We start from the raw sequence: 22848 nt of genomic DNA, 5'->3' as shown, positions 1-22848 counted from the left end.
GAGCAAATATTTTAGGCTCTATGTTCGAATCATATGATCTCTGTTAAAACTACAAGATTTTGCCATTATAATGCAAGTCAACTATGTTGCAATAAAACTTTATGTATGAATATTGATACTTGAATTTTCATGTATAAAATATCCTCTTGAGTTTTGCAAGTATTTAAAGATATAAAAATCACTCTTTGTTGTAAACAATAGAAAAAGAAGTGGCAGGCCTATGGACCTTGGATTACCAATCCTGCTATATTCCCATCAGTTCTGCCCAGACAATAAAAGTTGTAAAGGTTTCTCGGGAGCATGATAGTTTATAAACAAAAGGAGCCTCTAAGATCTTGCTAAGTCATATTGATATGTATGTACCCAGGGAAAAAGTGGAGAGATGGATACTAATGCTTCTAGAACAAAATAATTGTTGGTTCATACTAAATTAATATAGTTTACTAGAACTTCATTGAGGACTTTTGCATCTGTGCTCATCAGAAATACTAGCATGTGGTTTTCTTTTCTTGTTGTCAACTTTATATAACTTTGGTGTCAGGTGATTCTGAGCTCAAAAAATTAATTTGGAAGCATTCCCTCTATATTCATCTTTTGGAAAAGTTTAAGAAGGAGTGATATTAATTCTTTGAGTATTTGGTGGAATTCAGTAGTGAAATCTTCCAGTTCTAGGCTGCTCTTTGTTGTAAGTTTTTTTGACATTGATGAAATCACTTTATTTGTAGTAGATTTGTTTGGATTTCCTGTTTCTTTGTGATGCAGTTTTTGTAGGTTTTATGTTTCTTGAAACTTGACCATTTCCTTTAAATCATGTCAATGTTTTGGCATATAATTGTATGTAATAGTCCCTTATGATCGTTATTGTTTATGTGACATCTCTTTTAAACTCTTCCTTTTTTTACTGATTTTGAGGATTATCTCATTCTTTGTTAATGTAGCTAAGGTTTTCTAAATTTTATTTTTTAAGAAAAGAACCAACACTTAAGTTGCTTTTTTCTATTATTTTTCTATTCTATAGTTTTTTTCTTTCTAATTCTTATTGCCTTCTGCTAGTGTTAGATTTACCTCCTTCCTCTTTTTCTAATTCCTTGAGGCATAAAGTTATGTCACTTATTTGAGATCATTCTTCTTCTTTAATATTGACTTTTAATTTTATAAATTCCCCTCTTAGTACTACTTGTGCTGCATCCTGTTTGTGTGGTCATGTTGGGTTTTTCTTTTCATTTTTATTTGTGTTGAGATATCTTATTTATTTTTCATTTACTTTTTTAGTTATGGATGACAAGAGGATTCATTTGGATGTAATTATAAAAGCACGGAATATAATTTGTTCTAATGCAGTCCTCAGTACTTCCTCTTTCCCTCTCCTTCTCCCATTTCCTGTACTCTACTGATCTTTTCTGCTATTTAGTTATAGTTTATTTATTGATTTATTCATTTATTTATTTAGTGTCATGTGGTTGGACATGATGGTGAGATTCACTGTGGTGTATTCACAAATGTTCACGGGAACATCACATCATATTCATTCCATTGTCCTTCCCTATCCCATTCCTCCTTCCTTGCTTTCATTCCTCTTTGTCTATCTTTCTTTCTTTCCACTATCTTTCATTCCACTATCTTTCTTCTATTGTTTTAAAAATCACACTTTCCTGCTCCCCATATTTTGGATTAGCTTTCACATATCAGAGAGAATATTTGACTTTGACTTTGGGGGACTGGCTTTTTTCGCTTAGCATGATAGTCCCCAGATCCATCCATGTACCAGCAAATGTCATAACGTCATTCTTCTTTATAGTGAGTAATACTCCATCATGTGTTATATAACACATTTTTCTTTACTCATTCATCTGTTGAAGGACACCTAGGTTGGCTCTATTAGCAAAGCTATTGTGATTTGAGCTGCTATTAACATTGATGTGACTGTGTCACTGTAGTATGCTGATTATAAATACTATGGATACATACTGAGAGTAGCTGGGTCATATGGTGGTTCCATTCCTAAATTTCGAGGAATCTCCATACTGCTTTCTAGAGTGGTTATACCAATTTGCAGCTTCACCAATAAATATTTGATAGTACCCTTTTCCCCACATCCTTGCTAACATTTACTATGACTTGTATTCTTTATTTGTTGCCATTCTGACTGGAGTGAGATGGAATCTCAGTGTAGTTCTGATTTGCTTTCCCCTGTTTGCTAAAGATTTTGAACACTTTTTTATGTATTTGTTGACTTTTTGTATTTCTTCTTTGAAGAAGTGTCTGTTTAGTTCCTTTGCCCATTTATTGATTGGGTTATTTGGTTTTTTGATGCTAAGCTTTCTGAGTCCTTTGTATATCCTGGATATTAATACCCTCTCTGAGGAGCAGGTGGCAAAGATTTTCTCCCATTCTATGGGCTCTCTTCATGCTCTTGATTTTTGCCTTTGATGTGAAGAAGCTTTTTAATTTGATCCATTCCATTTATTGATTTTTTTATTTTACTTCTTGTACTTTAGGAGTCTTTGTTAAAGATGTCAGTACCTCAACTGATATGGTGGAGTGTGGGGGCTACATTTTCTTCCAGGATGTGCAGGGTTTCTGGTCTAACTTCCAGGTCTTTGGAACCCTTTGAGTTGATTTTTGTGCAGGGTCAGACATGGGGGTTTACTTTCATTCTACAACCGATGAATTTCCAGTTTTCAAGCACCATGTATTAAAAAGGCTATTTTTTTTCTCCAATGTACGGTTTGGGCACCTTTGTCTAGTATGAGATAACTGTATTCATGTGTATTCGTGTGTCTTCCATTGTATTCCATGGGTCATCATGCCTGTTTTGGTGCCAGTACTATGCTGTTTTTGTTTTTATGCTCTGTAGCATAATCTGAGGTTGTGTTATTGTTATGCCTTCTGCTTTGGTTTCTTCACTATAAGAACTACTTTGACTGTTCTGTGTCTCTTGTTTTAATCAAGCGAATTTCATAATTGCCCTCTCTGTGTCTGTGAGGAAGGCCATTGCAATTTTGGTGAGAATTGCATTGAATCTGTATAGATTTTGGTACTACGGCCATTTTGACAATATTAATTCTTCCTATCCAAGAACACAGGGGATAGCTCCATTGTCTAATGTCTTCTTCAGTTTCTTTCTTTAGTGTTCTATAGTTTTCAATGTAGAGGTCCTTTGTTAGATTGACTTGAAAGTATTTAACTTTTTTGAGACTACGATAAATGCATTAGTTTTTCTAATTTTCAGCAGATTCATTATTGAAGCATGGGACACAAGCAATTTATTGGTGTTGATTTTGTATCATGCTACTTTGTTGAATTCATTTATTAACTCTAGAAGTTTGGTGGAGAATTTTGAGTCTTCTATATATATTGGATCATGTCATTGGCAAATAGAGATAATTTGAGTTCTTCTTTCCCTATTCATATCCCTTTAATTCCCTTCTCTTGCCTAAATGCTGTAACTAGAATTTCAAGTACTATGATGAATAGAAGTGATGAAAAAGGGCACCCTTGTCTTGTTCCTTTTTTGGGAGGAAATGCTTTCAATTTTCCTTTATTCTGAACAACTGCGGCTTTGGGTTTGTCATGTAAGGCCCCCAAAAAGGAAACCCCAACTCTGTCCCATGGATGGACGGCAACCCCAATCAACCGCAGGAGGCGTCACTTGATGCAAACCGCAAGAGGTGTTTATTCCAGCGCGCTGGGACCCAACTCCAGGAGTCGAGTCCCTAGCAGAAAATCTTGTAGGTTTATAAAGGCAGAAACCACACATCGGGAGGGGTCACACATGAAAGGGAAAAGGGGGACAAAGCTGCCAGGAAGTTTCAAAGGGGGTCTGGGTTTGCTGACAACATGTTTCACAATGTTTTACAACAGGCTGTAGATTCTGGTCAATAGTTTCTGGTAATCCTACTGTTTGAGCACTATTTAGTCATCTAGCCCAATTTACTCTTTTACCCTCTGTTTGGGGCTATTTCCTGGAACAGCTTTTAGGGGCTTTTGCTCCCATCACTGGGAGGGTGACCTCAGGGAGTTAAGATAACCAGGAGGGTGACATCAGAGAGTTAAGACAATGGGCAGGAGACCTTAGGGAGTTGAGATAAAAAAATGTTCATTCTTTAGAACAGCTTACAGCTTAAAAATGTTCACTCTTTAAAACAGCTTAAAAAAATGTTCATTCTTTCATTTCCCCATTTTCTTTTCGGAAAGTTCTAATCATGGAACTTCTGTCTCTACATATTCTTCCCCCAAATTGTTTCCTTGGCGGAGGGACTGATATTGTTGCCTGAGCATTAGCACCTGTACAGCATTTACTCTTTCCCTGATGAAGGTAACTAGGCGATTTCAGGCAGGCAAGAGCCGAGGGGGCGGGCCACCAATTAGCAGCCCCTTGTTTGCAGTCCTTGGTAAACAGTCCTTGATAAAGGCAGGTAAATTTGGTAATCAATGGGCTCCGGAGATCCTTGACATTCCATTCTTCCAGGGGCAGTCTCCAACTTCCAGAGGCAGATGATTTTATGGCCATTTCCTTGATTTGACCCGATCCCCTATTTCTACACTAACTACCTGTTTCCAATTCTGGCTTTATTTTCCCCTCTAATCTCAGGAACTCCATGCTGCTGGGGAAGGAGGTCGATGACCGCTCTAGCTTCTTCGAGCTGGAAGTGGGTGGCGTGGGGCAAGCAGCTTGGAGTTCCTTTTCTAAAAATCGGGTCAATCAAGGGGTCCCAGGAAGAAGCCTGGTTGGGGAAGAGCAGTTTGTAAAGTCATCTGGGGGCGGCTGCTTCTATGATAGAAGAACAAAAAGACATGAGTACTGAAATGAGATTAGCACAAAGTAAATGTTGCAGCATCTGAAACATGCCACTGAGTATCATGAAAATGACAGAAGTTAATCTCTCACCAGAATGTGGAAGAACTGAGAAATTGTTCCCATAACTAGGCCTAGCAAAGGCTGGAGAGAACAAGGCCTTTATTTGGGGACTTTAACATTGTCATAGATGTCCCCAGAAAATATAGTTAAGCTACTTAATGTCATCTGATTTTGTAAAATATCCCTTTATTGGTATAACCTGTGTTTAGTAGAGATCTCTATACTTCTGTTACTTAGGAATAGATAATCATACTAACAAACATAGATTAAGTCTACCTGTGTAGCTTAGGAAGGTCTGCAGGCCTTAAACTGACTAAAAACTTCTGACTCTGGCAGTTTCTCTTGATAGTTATCAGGCACATTTGCTGAAGAATCTTTCTCTCATTTGTAGCTTCCAGCCTTTATTCTAGTGGGCTAATACAAATGTACATCTTAAGTTACATTTAATTATTATTTCCTTTAAATGCCCAAGAATGGCTATATTTTGGTTTTAACTGTTTTGCTGGGTATCTAAGATCAAGCTGGTCAAATTGACCTGGTTCCTGTCTTGTTAAAGAGTCAGCTGAGTTCCCACAGGGGTCCCTCGTACAGAACTTAAGAGCGGTTCCTTAGCTCCACCAGTGACTTTGATTAGGCAGGGTCTCTTGATGAGGTGACTTCCTTTAGAAACATCAAGGGATGTTTCCCCTTTTCCATGACCCTCCTCTGCAGCAGATGCACTGGATAATTTTTCATCCTCTAGTCTCAACAATCTCCTTGATCAGGAGGTTGTGTGACCCAGAGTTGCAACGCTCCTTAGAGAAGTTCTCTTACTCCCTGGGTTCAGGCTAACATTGAGGGCAAGACCCAAATATGGACTTTTCTTGACCTCTGTATTTAACTCCAATTTCTAAGTTTGATCTTAATTATCCAGCAAGCCAGTCTCACCAGTCATAAATTAAGAGTAATGGGCTTTAACTTTAATGTCCATAACTTTACAGTTATTTACCCTTTTATCTAACTGGAGTCTGCATTAGTACTGGAAGTTACCACTATCTGTTCTATAGGTGATGGCTTATTATCACAAGTTACCTAGGTTGTTTGTTCTTGGAGCAGCTACTTCTGCAAAACATTAACAGGTAACAGTTTTACAAAATGAAATTAGCAAGAGTAAAAATATATTCAGCTTGTATAATAGCTATCTTGAATTTTGACTGAGAACCACATCATATCCCCTATTTGAGATCACAGTACTTTTACAACAAAAACCAATCTTTTGACTATAACTTTAAATAAGCTGAAGTCTGGCTTATTTTGGAGTCACTCTAACATGCAGTGAGATGGGAGGCAGAGCCTTATCTCAGGTAAGGCAGGGCTCTTTACAGATCTTAAGTGTTCTAATTCTGATGTTGATCTTTGCTTCTTTTCCTTAAATACCATTAAGTAGTTTACATATACTGTTTCCTGAGTTTATATAAACTTTATAATTAACACAATTTAACATAGTATCTAAAACATGAATCAAAGAAAGGCTGAGAGAGCTTTTAACTTTCCTTTTGTGTGATTAAGTGGCAAAATGTTTTCATGTTTCTTTCATATTTCACAATATTAACCTTTAAACAAATCAGACTCTAATGTTTAGAAATACATTTACACTTGAAATTCTTTATCTCAGTGTAAAAAGTAACAAATTTTACACATACCCTATTGATAGCAGGTCCTATAATAGAACATTAAATGATAGAAATAAATCCCCAATAAAATTTACTCTTTATAAGTTTAAGATTACCATTACAGACAAGTTTAATCTGGAGGATAGCAGAGCTTAATAAATTCCTTGCTTTAAAACTTGTGGTCCTGAAAAATATGAACACATTTAATATACAACTAGTGACCATTTCACAAATACCTTGACACTTTTATCTTACCAAATTGAGTTTTTAAAGAGAAATGTATACTCTGTAACAAAGTACAATACTCTATAATAGTTGTTTAACCATAATTGTATACACCCCAATTTTTAAGACTAATTGTTCTAAAGAATAAACTTAATGGACACAAAGTTAAGAGTAAATTAGTGTTTCAAATCCTTGTCATTTTACCATGTCATTCTACCATATAGATTAAACTTTGGTTTATATCAGAACGTTAGTATTTCACCTTAGGAAAAACCTTCAATAGTTTTAGCTGTCTCACATACATATAACCAACTTAGTTACACACAAACTTGTTGAAACTTGCCCTTTACTTACACCGACTTTCTTAGCACTTACTTAGACCCTCATGTATTTCATCACACAAGCACTTTCTTACCCAGAAACATTTCCTTTTTCCTTTTACTAAATATATTTCCATACCCAGAACCTTTTATTTTCTCTTTCCTATTCGTTGTCCCCTTTTTGTTCACATTCTGAAACAACTCTTTTGAAATTTCTGAATTTAGATAAATTACTCTATTTTAATAAGATTAATTATTCTGTTATTTATAGTACTCTAATTGAAACACAGTTGAAACTTTTGGGACCCTTTGTATATAGAATTGCACTTGTTAGGACATAACTCTTAGTAACCTTGTTTTTAGTTTAGTGATGACACAAAGCAAGTTTAAACCCTTTTATTTACCAACCTATGAAAACACCAATAATGTTTAAGTATGATACCCAATGGAATTTAATGAGTTAAAAGTACTCGATGTTATTTAACAATTAGCATTTTAACTTTGTAAATTAATCAGATGTCTCTACAAACACATTAGAGTAATCCCATACATGTTGACTCTAATTCACTTATTCTGTAAAAAAACCAAGATATCAGACAAGTGTCCTGAACAGTATTTGCTGTCTCTTTCCTGTTGAAGAAAAGTCCTAGAAACAATTGATATTAGACACTTTATTAACATCAATATTTTATTAGCTTGACCACCTAGAGACTTGCAAGTTATTTTCAAAGACATTTTTACTCTTATTAGTTTACCCAATTTGAACCTTTTTTAAATTACGTGAATTAAAAGTATCTGGATCCATTTTTAAAATTTTAATTTTAGGAGCGCTCAGTTTTGATACAGACAAAACATGACATCAGACAGCACAACATACAAATAACACAAAATCAAGCCCTTGTAACTTTATAGGTGAATCTCCATTGCAGTGTAACAGATGTTCAAAAACTCTAGTTGAATAAAAAATAGAACTGATCAAAAAATCATGAGCTCAAAAAAAACATATAATTAAAAATATAGCATTTACTTTGCTGGAGTTTTAAAGACTCTTTTTACCTTTTCTTTCCCTGGGTTTGAGACCGGTCTCCTACTGAGCCTTTAGGCTTCTTTTATTTATATTTCAATGTAAGCCTTGACTGAGATCTGGAAGGATCTAACTGGTTTTAACAGAAACTCTGTGTCTAAGGCATTTTAGCCATCTCATCCAGACAGGTTGGATGTTAAAATTATGAGACCTTATTTTTCATTACTTTTGAGACTGAAGCTACTTTGCTAAGTTACCCTTCAGGGCTGTCAGGAGGGGGAGTCCAGAGAAGGAACCTTTGGGGTCCACCCGAGAGTAGCCCGGGCCGAGAACCCCCCAGTTGTTCCAACCCTTCCTCCACCTCCGCCACAAACACACAACAGAACCAGATACAGACGGGCGCCAATCTCTGATCCACCAATTGAACCCCATCAGCGCCCTTACCGACGGAGACTACCAGGCGTCCCTGGCTCTCCTCCACCCTTAGGGCGTCCCCCAGGGCTGCAACCTGTGGCCCCCCAGGCACGTCTGCCGGCCACTGTTCGGCCACTCTCACGAGTCACCGAACGGCTGCCACCGAAACCGAAAGCGCGCTCACAGAACCAGACCAACTAACAAAACACAAGACAAAGACAGACAACTTCGGGGTACCCCTTCTTACCTCCAAGGTCGACTCCGCGGATGAGGGGGGGCCATCTTATCCCGGACGAGCCCCCAAATGTAAGGCCCCCAAAAAGGAAACCCCAACTCTGTCCCATGGATGGACGGCAACCCCAATCAACCGCAGGAGGCGTCACTTGATGCAAACCGCAAGAGGTGTTTATTCCAGCGCGCTGGGACCCAACTCCAGGAGTCGAGTCCCTAGCAGAAAATCTTGTAGGTTTATAAAGGCAGAAACCACACATCGGGAGGGGTCACACATGAAAGGGAAAAGGGGGACAAAGCTGCCAGGAAGTTTCAAAGGGGGTCTGGGTTTGCTGACAACATGTTTCACAATGTTTTACAACAGGCTGTAGATTCTGGTCAATAGTTTCTGGTAATCCTACTGTTTGAGCACTATTTAGTCATCTAGCCCAATTTACTCTTTTACCCTCTGTTTGGGGCTATTTCCTGGAACAGCTTTTAGGGGCTTTTGCTCCCATCACTGGGAGGGTGACCTCAGGGAGTTAAGATAACCAGGAGGGTGACATCAGAGAGTTAAGACAATGGGCAGGAGACCTTAGGGAGTTGAGATAAAAAAATGTTCATTCTTTAGAACAGCTTACAGCTTAAAAATGTTCACTCTTTAAAACAGCTTAAAAAAATGTTCATTCTTTCAGTCATATATAGCCTTTACAATGTTGAGGTAATTTCCTTTTATCTGTAGTTTTTATATTGTTTTAAATATGAATAGATGCTATACTTTGGCAAAAGCTTTTTCTGCATCTGTTGAGATAAATAAAACCTTTTCTTTTTAAAGTCTATTTATGATGTGAATTACATTTATGGATTTTTGTATGTTGAAGGAACTTGCATCCCTGGGATAAAGCCTACTTGATCATGGTACCCTATCTTTTTAATGTGTTTTTATATGTGATTATGTGATTTTGCCAATATTTTATTAAGAACGTTTGCATCTGTGTTCATCCAGGATATTGGTCTAAAGTTTTATTCCTTGATGTATTTGTCTGATTTGGTATCAGGGTGATACAGAGTTTCCCCTTTCCTACTTCATGGAATAATTTGCAGATTGATATTAATTCCTCTGTAGAGGTTTGGTAGAATTTGACTGAAATTCTATCAAGTACTGTTTTTTTTTTTTTAATTGGAAAGATTTTGATTTTTGCTTCAATTGTATTACTTGAAATTGATCTGGTTAAATTTTCCATATCCCCCTGGTTCAATTTGGTTTGACCACGGATTTCTAGGAATTTGCTCATATCTTCGGAATTTTCTAGTTTATTGGATTATATATTTTCAAAATAGTTTCTAATGCTCCTCTGAATTTCAGTAGTATCTGTGGTGGTATTTACTTTTTTATCTCATATTTTGATAATTTGAAAACTTTCCCTCTTTCTTTTGGTTAGTTTGGCTCAGAGTTTATCATTTTGTTTCAAAAAACCAACTCTCTGTTTTGTTGATCTTTTGTATTGCTCCTTAATCTCAATTTCATTGATTTGGCTCTGACTTTAATTATTTCCTTTCTGAATCCACTGTTGGTTTGTTCTTTCTCTAGGGCCTTGAGATTATTTATTTGGTATCTTTTTATTCTTTTAATATAAGATTTCAATGCTATGAACTTTCCTTTTAGAACTGCCCTTCCTACTGTCCCAGAAATTTTGATACATTGTATCACTATTCTTCTTAATTTCAAAGTAGTTTTTTAGTTCTCCCTTGGTTTCTTCTGCTATCAATTAATCTTTCAAATGTGTATTATTTACTCTCCAGGACTTAGAGTGATTTCTGTTTTTTATCTTATGATTGATTTCTAATTTCATTCCATTATGATCTGATAGAATGCAAGGTAGTCTTTCTTTTTTTTGTACTTGTCACAATTTGCTTTGTGACTTAAAATATTGCCTATTTTTTAAAATGTTTCATGGGCTGCTGAGAAAAAAGTATATTTAGTCATTTATGGATGAATTCTATAGATATCTGTTAGGTCCATATTAAAAAATATATTTTTTAGTCCTATAGAATCTTTCATTTGTTTTCATTTTAATGATCTATCCACAGTTAAAAAAAAGCATATTAAACTCACCCCGTATTATTGTATTGTGGTCTATTAGATTCTTAATATCAAGAAGAGTTAGTCTGTTGTATGTAGATGTTCCATTATTTGGGGCATAAATATTTATGATTGTTTTGTTTTGTTGATTCCCTTAAGCAGTATGAAATCACCTTCTTTGTCTCTTCTGACTTATTTGACTGGAATCCACTTTATGAGAATAGCTATTCCTGCTTGTTTAAGAGATCCACGTGAACGGTCTATATTTTCCCACCTTTCACCTTCAGTCTGTGGGTGGCTTTGCCTGTGCATTTGGTTTCACAGACAGCATATTGTTGGATCTTGATTTATAATCCTGTCTGCCAACTGATCTCTTTTGATTGAAGAGTTTAGACTGTTTGCATTCAGTGTTACTATTGAGAGATGATTTTTGTTTCCTGCCATTTTGATTTCTTTCTAGTGTTTAAATTGGACTTGATTCTCCTTTAATTGACTATTCTTCTAGTGTAGTTCCTCCCTATGTTGGCTTTCATTTTCATTTCTTCTTCTTGAAATATTTTATTGAGTATATTTTGTAGTCCAGGCTGTCTAGTTACAAATTCTTTTTACTCTTACTAATCATGGAAGACTTTTATTTCCTCTTCAAATATGAAACTTAATTTTGCTGGGAATAGTATTCTTCATTGGCATCCATTTTCATTCAGAGCTTGGTGTATATTATTTCAAGCCCTCTGGCTTTCAGGTTCTGGGTTGACAAATCAGTTGAAATCTTGATTCATTTACCTCTAAATGTGAACAGCCATTTTTCCCTTGCAGCTTTTTGGATTATATCCTTATTCTGTATGTTGGGCATTTTTACAATGTGTCTTGGAGTGGATCTATTGTGATTTTATGTATCTGGAGTCCTATATTCTTGCCATATTTGAATTTCCATTTCATTTTTAAGATTTGGAAAATTTTCTGACAATATTTCATTGAAAATATTGTGCATTCCAGTAGTTTGTATTTGAGAGCCTTCATCTCTCCTAATGAATTTTAAATTTGACCTTTTAATGTTATCCCAGACTTCTTGAATATTCTGTTTGTGGTCTTTTAACATCTTTTTTCTATCCTCAACTTTAATTTCAAGATTATATACTTTGTCTTCAAGGTCTAAAAATCTATCTTCAGAGTTGTCTAATCTACTGTTGATGCTTTTTTTTATATTGTTGAATTTTTATTTTATTTATTTTCTGTTTGGTTCTTTTTCAGAATTTCTATCTTTTTATTCAAGTATGTTTCACTTCCTATATTTTCTCTCTGATTTTACTCCTTATGTCTTTCTTTAGCTCTAGAACAGTTTTACTATGAACTCTCTAAAGTCTTTCTTGGCATTTACTCCCCTGAAGTGTCAATGGAGTCTGTTGCTGAACCATTATGGGCTCTTTGGGATGGTTTGCTCCCTTGATTTTTTATATTGATTGTATGTCTACCCATCTATTGGTATAGTTCTGGCTTCTTTTAAGTGAAGGACAACTGTGTGAGACTCTTTTTCTTAAAAGCCCCAGGTTGGGAGAATATCCCAGATAATAATATTTTAATTCAATACATAACCTCTGCTCATCCTAATATCAGCACCACTTTAATAGGCGTATTTGCTACAATCGCTTCTAAGCCAACCCTCATTTTATTCAATCTTGTAAGTAACAGAAACTTGTTGCAATTGTTTTCTGTGGTTTCTCAAACTCAGGTATAAAACTATAATAAAGTTCTGAAACAAGTTAAAAAATTAGTTGTTAAATTGAGTAAACTTACTATGACCTTATTAAGTAGGGTAGAAGAGGGGAGGAAGAAAGATTGGGCAAATTAGAAAGGGGAAAATACAGGGCAGGGGAAAGCTATAAAAGGATGATTTACACCCAGGTGGAAAGAAGAAATAGATGAATAGTGGGAGAGGTAATAGAGGATATAGAAAGAGGATGAGTAGGGGGTAAAAGAAACAGGTATAAACTAGAGCTAGGAAAACAAAGATAGGAAGATTGATTCCAATTAATGATTTAAAGCATTTGATGAAGTACATTTAGATGGGTTGAAGGTACAATGTTGGCTATTGTGTTAAAAATTATTATTCTAGTTAAGGAATTATTTATATGACCAAAGTTGACATCAGACTTGTTATTAGTATACCATATCAAGATAATGAAAATTCTTGTTGATTCTTGAATTGGATTTCACTGAAGTTTGGACATTGAGCAGCTATCTGTCAGTCTTTGGCTGTAGATCTCTCCTGTAATCTCTCAAGAGTTGCAAGGGCACAGGAGCTAATTCCCTAGTTGCTATGAACCCCCATACCAGAAGCTTCTGGTTTGTCAGCTCAGGAACCTGCAGCTGACTGCTGGGAGGATGCAGTGTTGTGAGTTGGCTGTTTCTATTGTGCAGAAGTTCAGGATGCAGGCTCTGAAGTTCTCCTGTGTTTGCTGTGGATCACTGTGTACCTCCTGTTCCCCTCTACTGGATCCTTTTCACAGTAGTGAAGATCTTGATGGCTGTTTGTGAGCACAGGAACTCTGGTTGTGGGTGATCTGTGGTGTGTAGGTATCCCAGCTGACATCGTTCTTTGAGTTACTGTAGTGAAGGGTCTTCAGCGGTTCATCTGGGCTCTCGTTTCCATTGCCCCAGGTTGATGATTCCCTCTGCTTATTGCCTCATGCAAGGTTCTGCAAGTGTACAAATAATGCCCTCTCTCTCTTGCCAGTTGTGATCATGGTTCAGATTGTACACCTGTTAAGACTGGAATCAGCTTCTTCCTGCTGAGTAGACTATGGAAATTTTCTGCTGGGTTTCTATGTCTGTAGATACTCAGGAAGCTTCCCACTGATAAGACCCTGTGAACCCAGGGCCTGTCTATAGGCTTCCTGCTTTCCCGGGGCTTCCCTAGGCCACCCCCCAGTGCCAGTGGTTGGGGATTTGTGAATGTGCTTTCCTCTGTTCAGAGCTGAAGCTGCTTCATTTTTGTCTCCACCTGACTTGAGTGAGTGGATGCTGCACAGAGCTCAGAGGGTCTAGGTGCACCTCCCAGTACAGATCCCCACCAGCTCATTAGTTCCCTTTGTTTGTAGTAAGGGGGAAGGAGAGAGGGTTTCAGTGATTTTTGGGTAGTAGTGGTCTTCTTGAAGGTATTTCCGGGCAGATTCTTGAGAGATCCCACTGCAGGGTTCTTCCCTCTGGTGTAATTTGCAGTTGTCTGGGACAGGGAAGATACCATGCTGATTTAAGGGGAGACCCCCAACTCGGTTTCCTTTTCACAATTCAGTTTTAAGCTATTTGTGCTATCATAAGGACCCTTCTGTTACTGTCATGCTTTAAATTTTGTCTATCTTTCCAACAGGTTTTAAGTGGGTCAACCAAAGAGAATGTGCACTCCCCACCCACTTTCTTTCTCTGTTGCCCCTCCCCTTCTCATCCACAGGCCCTACATTAGGGCCCTCAGAGTTTGTTTTCTCTGAGTTTGTAAACGATCTTCCAGTCTCTCCAGGTCTCAGGCTACATACTACTGAGTCTTAGAGTATTTTTTTTTTTTTTTGTCATCTTCTCTCAATTCTGCTTTTCCTTTGCTGCCTCCTTTCTGTGTTGTAAGGAGATCAGGACTCACTGCCTAGATCACTTCCACCATCTTCCACATCCTGTTGAAATATTTTTTTTAAATTCCTTTTTGGACTCAAGATAAAATTCTATAGATACGCTTCTAAAAATAGAAAAATCCACATACTCCATAAAAAATTATAAGACTCAACTTATAAATAAATTCAGTAAAATAGCAGGATAGAAAATCAACATACAAAAATGGTAGTTTTCTATAGAGAAATAATGAACTTGCTGGAAAAAAAATCAAGAAATAAATCCAGTTCACAATAGCTACTCTACAAAAAGTAGGATATTTAGGAAAACACTAAAATAAAATATCTCTGACAAACAATAAGCTACTAATAAAATAAAATTCTAAAGGACCCAAAATTGGAAAGAAATCCTGGGGTCATGTAAAGAATCAATATTATTAAAATGACCATACTGGATCCAAGATGGGGACTAAAGGGTGACTGCATCTCCCTTCACTCCAGAACTCAGGATTCAAGAAGGGGAGGTATTGAGAGACTCGGACCAACATAGAGCCGTGGGGTGAGTCTCTCCCAGGGTGAAGCTCGCCTGGGCGACAGGTCCGGACAGTGGGCAGCTTCTTGGAGCAGGGCAGGGCAGCGAGAGTCTTCCCCAAGCAGCCCTGTTCCCTCTGGCGGCAGGCACAATCCACAGCCAGCTTCTAGGAGCAGGCCTGCCTAATGAGATCTTTTCTGGACAGAGCCAACCCCAAGCCCCAGACCCAGTGGTGGCCCTGGCCCACAGGGGGCTTCTGGGACCAGGGCAGGGCAGTGAGAGACTTCCCCAAGCAGCCCTGCTCACTCCAGCAGCAGGCGGGATCCACAGCCAGCTTCTAGGAGCAGGCCCGCCCAGTGAGAGCTTTTCCGGACAGAGCCAACACAAAGCCCTGGACCCAGTGGCAGGCCCCAGCCCGCAGGTGGCTTCTGGGACCAAGGCAGGACAGGGAGAGGCTTTCCCCGAGCATCCCGGCTCCCTCAGGCAGGGGCAGGCCCTTTCTATAGCCAGCTTCTAGGAGCAGGCCTGCACAATGAGAGGATTTCCATGCAGAACCAGCCCCCAGCCCTGGACCCAGTAGCAGGCTGGGGGCAGCTTTCTTCGGAAGCACTGCATTATCAAGTTACTCCAAGACTTCAGGCTACTGAAGCTGGGAGGTAATATACTGAAAATCTACAGGGACACTATAAGCCAACAGAGGAAATCTGCATATCTCAGAGTCCCACTGATATCTGACCAATATGAGAAAACAAGGGAAGAAAATGTCCCAAACAAACCTAGATACTATATCAATAAAACCCAATGACAGCACAGAAGAAGAAATGTCAGAAAGGGAGTTCAGAATGTACATAATTAAAACAATCAGGGAAGCAAATGAGGAGATGAAAGAGCAAATGCAGGCATTGAAGGAGGAGATGAAAGAGCAAATGCAGGCATTAAACGATTACACCAATCAACAGTTAAAAGAGCAAATACGGGAAGCAAAAGATCATTTCAATGAAGAGTTAGAGATACTGAAAAAAAATCAAACAGAAATCCTTGAAATGAAGGAAACAATAAACCAAGTTAAAAACTCCATAGAAAGCATAACCAATAGGATAGAACATCTGGAAGATAGAACCTCAGACATTGAAGATAAATTATTTAATCTTGAAAACAAAATTGACCAAACAGGGAAGATGGTAAGAAATCATGAACAGAATCTACAAGAATTATGGGATATGATGAAAAGGCCAAATTTAAGAATTATTGGGATTGAGGAAGGCTTAGAGAAACAAACCAAAGGAATGAACAATCTATTCAATGAAATAATATCAGAAAATTTCCCAAATCTGAAGAATGAAATGGAAAACCAAGTACAAGAGGCTTCTAGGACTCTAAATATACAAAATTACAACAGACCCACACCAAGGCACAGTATAATGCAAATACCTAACATACAAAATAAAGACAGAATTTTAAAATGACAATACTATCCTAAGCAAGCTATAGATCAATACAATTCCCACCGAAATTCAAATAATGTTCTTCATAGAAGCAAACAAATACTTCTCAATATAAGACATACAAATGGCCAACAAATACTTGAAAAAAAATGCTCAGTTTCACTAATCATCAGAGAAATGCATATGAGAATCACGATGAGATATCATCTTACACCAGCGAAAGTGTCTATTATCAAAAAGACAAGAAATAACAAATGCTGATGAGAATATGTAAAAAGTAACCCTCATACTCTGTTGGTGGAAATTAAACTTGTACAGACATTATGAAACACGGTATGGAGATTACTCAAAAAACTAAAAATAGAACTATTTCATGACCTAGCAATTCCACTACTAAGTATACACTCAAAGAAGATTGAATCTTTATGCCAAAAAAGTACTTGCACCTCCAATATTTTCAGCACTATTCACAATAACCAAAATATGGAATCAACCCAAATGTCTTCATTGGATGAATGTATAAAGAAAATATGCATATTTATGCACATGAATACTACTTAGCCATAGAATGGATGAAAGCTTGTCATTTGCAGCAATGTGGATCCAACAGGAGGAATCTTACATTGAGTGAAATAAGCCACACAGAGAAAGACAAACATCACATGTTCTCACTCATTTATGGAAATTAGTTAAGTCAACCTTGTAGAAGTATGAACAGAACAGTGGTCACTATAGACAGAGAAAGGTAGGGGACAAGGGACAGAAAGAAATTGAGAGAGACTTTTAAGGATTTGGAAGGGCACCATGGAGGGGAGGAAAATGCAAACAGAGTAGAAGAATGGATAGACATGATCAATGCATGGTGTGTACATGTTTGGAAATATCACAGTGAATCCCATTAAGAAGAGAGTATTGTACTACTTACAAGGAGCCTGGAAAGAATCTAAAATTCAAAATTGGAAGTAAAGTTTCTACTGAAGACATATCACTTTTTCACCATCATAAAGTCAAAAAACATAGTTTAAACGTGGGAGACAAAAATTGGAGATTGTTTGTACCTGTTTTCTGACCAATGTGTGATTCACCTTGGACAGTGTTCTGTGTGTGCTTGAGAGAAATGTGTTATTGGGTGAAAAGTTTTACACACACACACACACACACACACACACACAGGTCATTTGTAATAGTGTTGTTTAATGATATTCTTTCCTTATTGGTTTTTAGAAAATGTGATATTGAAGTTTCCTACTATTATTGTATTGCTATTTCTTCCCTCAGTTCTGTCATTGTTTTGTACATTTAGATACTCTGATATTGGATGAATGTGTTTATAATTATTATATATTTTTTTCTGTTTATTCAACTGTTTTGTCATTACCTGAAGACTTTAATTATGTTTTGTGAAGTTTTAAAAATTCACTTCACCTGACAAACATGTAGTTACTTCTGCTCACTTTTGGTTAACATTTATTTGGAATGTCTCTTTCCCTTAACTTTTAGGCTACATATGTCCCAAAATCTGACATGTCTTTTTTAGACAGCACATTCTGTTAATTATTGCCTTTCTTCTGTTTATTATTTCTTTTTTTTTTCTTTCTCTCAACTGATGATTTTTGTTGTTGTGTAGGTGTGTTTTGATTCTTTTCTTTGCCTTTTGTATAACTACTGTAAAATTTTTGTGGTTCTCATAGGATTTGTATGGAACAAATTCTATTTATAACAATTTGTTTTAAGCTGATAACTTACTTCAGTTTGTTGTATAGAGAGTCATTTACACTTTTGTATGCTTTCATGTTGCTGTTTAGGGTCTTCGTTTAAGCATGAAGAATTCCATTTAGTACTTCTTGAATGGTGGGTCTAGTGGTGATGAATTCCCTGATTTTATGTTTGTCTGGGAAAGTCTTTATCACTCCTTCACTTTAAAAGACAGCTTTTACAGGTAAAGTATTCTTTGCTCTTTTTTTCTTTTAACACTTTGAATATATTATCCTCCTCTCTCCCAACTTGCAAGGTTTCAACTACGAAATTCACTGAAATTATTGTGAAAACCCTCTTGCTGTTTTCAAAATTCTCTTTCTCATTGACTTTTGGAAATTTATTATGTACCTTACTGTAGGGTTATTTTTGGTTCACTAGACTTGAATATTAGGAGCTTCGTGACTCAAACTTTACATTTATTTTACAAGATTTGAGAATATTTCTGTCATTATTTATTTAAATAAGCTATCCACTCTGTTTTTCTCTTTTCTGTCTGGTACTCCATGTACACTTGATGATGTCTGATAAGTCCTATAGGTTTTTTCTCACTCTTTTATTTTTAAATTTGGCTTTTCTAACTGGATAATTTTAAATGATGTGTCTTCAGGTTCTTTCTTCCATTTCGTTGAATATGATATTAAAGCTGTACTAAATTTTTCAGTTCAGTCATTGTATTTCTTGACTCCAGGATTTCTGATTCTTTTTAGTTTCTACTTCTTTATAAATGTTTAATTTTGTTTATATATTGTTTTCCTGAGTTTGTTTAGTTTTCTGTGTTTTCATAGCTCACTAAGTTTCTGGAAGACCCTTATTTTGAATTCTTTGTCAAGGAGTTTATAAATTTATATCCCTTTGACATTATTGCTGCATCTCTATTAATTTCTTTGATGGAGTCATATTTTTCTGGTTCTTCTTGACCTGAGTAGACTGTATTTGAAGGTTTAGTCACTTTATTTATGGTTCATGTGATGGCTTCAGCAGAGAACAACTTTCTCCAGTCAGCCTGGATAAAAATTTTAAAAAGATCTCACTAATGTAATTCATGAATGCACCCACTGCTCTCTTCTTCTGCTTTGCCAATCTAGAGCCATACTATGTGTGTTGATCACCCATCTCTTTTCCCTAGGATGGTGCACTGAGGTACCAGGATGATGGGTGCACCTCTCCTGAAGGAGCACTCTGAGGGATATTCACCATCTCCACATTTTGAAAGATCAAACCCGTTGTTGAGATCTACTGAGATATACATGCCTTCTGTCAAGTAGTAGGTTTAAAGGGCATATGTTGGCAATGGATCACATGGGACACCTGTTTCAGTCTCCTATAGGCCACCGACTGGCTGTAGCTCTGGGTTAGCTAACTCATTGATAGGATCTTTGTAAATGTTGGCTTACTGGGTCCATGTGCCAGTTATTGAGATTTGCAGGCTGGCTGTGTGAGTTCTTGACCATTTTCTTTGTTCTTAGCAATCCTTGGGTGATCTAGTTCTGCCTGTACCCTCAGAAATCTGGGTGAGGCCAGAGAGAAAATCCTGTGGAAGTTGAATGCTTGTTTTGTTCTCTCTTTCTCTTGAAGGAGGTCTGAGACGACCTCTCCTAGGCTTAAAACTCTGTCACCTTGGAGGAGGGGAGGTTCAGGTGACAAGAAACTCTTCTTCTTATTACCCTTTTCAATGTGGCAATTCTGGGAACTCTTTCCCAACAGATTATAGGGCCTCTAATGTAAACTCTGCAGCTATTAAAATTATAGCCTATGGATGGTTGTTTAATTGATATTTCTGTGGGAGAGTGAAAGTTAGGTCCACTTACATCATCTTGCTAATATCAGTCCTTTGATTTTTAAAAAATTGTTTTATCTGAAAATTCTCGTTTATAATTAGAACAGCAATTTTGTATTATGTTTACACCTGTTGTTCTTTACTAATCTGTGCCGATGCTATTGCATACCATCAGAAATATGGAGACAGAATTTAGAAGATCCTCACTCTGGATCTTTCCCTTTTCATATTTCCATATATCCAGAAGCTATCATTTCCTCATATTCATATTTTGTACTTTCCAGACCAATAGGAAATTTTTTTATGAATATACATGCCATGCCAATTTCCACTGTCTCTATGATAAATATCACAAAAATTATACTCTCTACAATTATTTTCCTTTTGAGGCTGATTCCCAACTAAATAACTTTTCCAGCTTTGTTTAACTCTTTAGCATCATTGAGTAGCTGCATTTGTATCATGTACAAAGGAGCAAGAATTGTAGAGTCCAATTTCTTTATTATTTGAAGCAAATATTCAAGTGTATGCAAAAGATTCCAATATTCTACAAATTATTTGTATATTCACTTATTTTATTTACTTTTCTCTCTTTAAACACATCATATCTCTTTTTATCTACTGCATCTGTACTGATATCTTCTTTTTTATTACTTAAACTATTTTTGTCATCTCATTTTCTTGTACAGTTTTAACTAGGGGTTATTTATTTTGAGGGGATGTCTTGTGCTACATGATTATATCCTGGAGACCTATTTTTCAAATGGATAACTATAGAAGTAGAAGTCTGTGTTTCCCTCTGTCACCCAGCATTAAAAGTCCTGCTTCTGGTTTTTACATCTTATCCTAAAACCTGACGCTACGCAATGAGATCATCACTCATGTCCTGCTCTGCTTTAACCTCCTTTTTAATTCTAACACTGGCATATTTATTCTTAGGTATTGTAGGAAAGTACACCTATAAATGAATTTTTCTATATTGCTAAATTTGTTCTGTGTTTTCAGTCATACACCCGCTCATACATACACATATTATTTTTTTTCTTTTTCTATATATTATTACTTAAAATTTTCTACTATAAATTTCCATTCATATAGGAAAATTTGAGATTTTCTAATAATTTTTTATAGTGATTAAGGAACATGTAAAATATCATTGTAATTAAGTAAAATGGAATAATATATGATTTAAATATTATGAAATATAATAGCATTCTGCTTTGCCACCAACGAATTTTAATCACTTTCCACCTCAAATTTCTTTACCATGGTTGTACCTGTATTCCTAGGTTCTGTACTGTCATTTCTTCCCTTCACTCAGACCACAACTTTTTAGCTGGTAGCCATTCAAGTACCTGCCCATGTTTATATTGCTGTGTCATTTCCCAAGCCTAATGTATTGGCACACATATCAATTGCACAAAGAGATTTTTGTAACTGTCTTATTTAAATACCTCACCTTAGACTCCTTAATAAATTTCTCCATTTAAGTACTTTGTTTTATTCATAGCACTTTTAAAGATATATTTATCGACAAGAAGTTTATTGTAGTTTTTGCTTTTGTTTTTCTCCCTTTATGTAAAATAAACTCTAGGTGTGGATATAGTCCATTATCCATACAGTGCCTGTCACATGAATACACTGAAATATTTTAATTTTATGAATTGATTAAAGCGAAGTGTTTTACTTTGCATCAGAAATAATGTGCTCAAAACTATAAAATCTGTGTGAACTATACTTTAAATTAGGTATTGTCACAGTTTACATTTTATACTGTTTCATTTTAATTAATCAGTAAAATAGCACCAGTATACACATCAGTAAAAAATCAAAATAAATAATTATAAATTACGCTTAACATAAAAAGTATTTAATTGTAAAGTTTTATAGAAGTAAAATGTTTCAAATTATTAGTTGTTTCTGTGTTCTATTAAAATATTTTTCTCTTCAATTGCCTTTATTTTAGTATCCAGATGCTATAAGTTTGGAGGGATTTTCAGTTATTATAGCTCAACTGCTTGGCTTTAATATAGGATTAACCTATGATGACACCAATAATTGTTCTTGTCCAAGAGCTACATGCATAATGAATCATGAAGCAGTGTAAGCCCTTTTTTTTCTTAATTAATTTCACATACATGTTCATTAGCTTGTTTTTAAGATGTGATGAATTTTTAAATCTTCTCTATTCATCTTCACAAGTTGGAAAGGCATGCTATTTTCTTTCTATGTGACCTGAGAGTGTGGGAAGTGATGTGTACTATCAAGATATTTTCACTTAAGGGAATTAGAGGGACAAACTTTTAAGTTGATGAAAACTATGAAGTATTATGTAAACACATGATACTATTGCTTTTTTTGCTGTAGTCTTTGTTACCCAAGACAAAGATAACCTAACATTGCCCTTAATAATAAAACAGTACTGCAAACTTTGGCTGTTGTCCTGAGGGAAAGAAAAAGGAAGACAGATTTGATGAAGAAAAAACTATCCTCAGTTTGTGATGTTATATTGCCACCTAGAAAAATCAACAGAATCAATATACAATTAAGATAATAGCAAAATAAAAATTCATTAGGTAAATGGATCTAGAAAAATAGTATGTTTATACCAGCACTAAACATATTAGATGACTTACTATACATTGTTATTCTTTCCAGTAAAGGTTTATAAATTCAGTATAGTTTATATCAATATTTTATATCACATTTAAATTACTTGATGAATTCTATGAGAGGTGATAAAGTGGAGAGGGTAAATAGGGGCAATATTTTTCAGAGTATGAGCTGGAATTTGTGATCAAAGGAAGGATTTTTTTTGTATGGAAGACAGCATCTAGACAGGGAAAAATAAAGAGAATATAGAAGCAATAATGTCAGACATCAGAAATAAGAGTAAAATTACAATAAGAAGTAGAGAATGGAAAATGTAGTGTATAATAGAGGGGCTAGGT

At 36.1% G+C, this 22848-nt stretch overlaps 1 protein-coding gene across 1 annotated transcript in view; it reads left to right on the top strand.

The window, feature by feature from the left end:
* Positions 1-22848, top strand: part of LOC306662459 (disintegrin and metalloproteinase domain-containing protein 18-like) — a gene marked incomplete at both ends in the record, with an annotated part of 161443 nt that overhangs the window by 48360 nt on the left and 90235 nt on the right. The window contains one exon of the mRNA XM_079142167.1: positions 21864-22000. Coding sequence (XP_078998293.1) covers positions 21864-22000 — 137 coding nt within the window. The remainder of the gene's footprint in view (positions 1-21863; positions 22001-22848) is intronic.

Source organism: Sciurus vulgaris (genome assembly GCF_902686455.1).
Source record: "Sciurus vulgaris genome assembly, chromosome: 5".
In the NCBI taxonomy this organism is placed as follows: Eukaryota; Metazoa; Chordata; class Mammalia; order Rodentia; family Sciuridae; genus Sciurus; species Sciurus vulgaris.
Note: the sequence above shows the minus strand (reverse complement) of the source record. Positions and strands in the feature narration are given on the sequence as shown.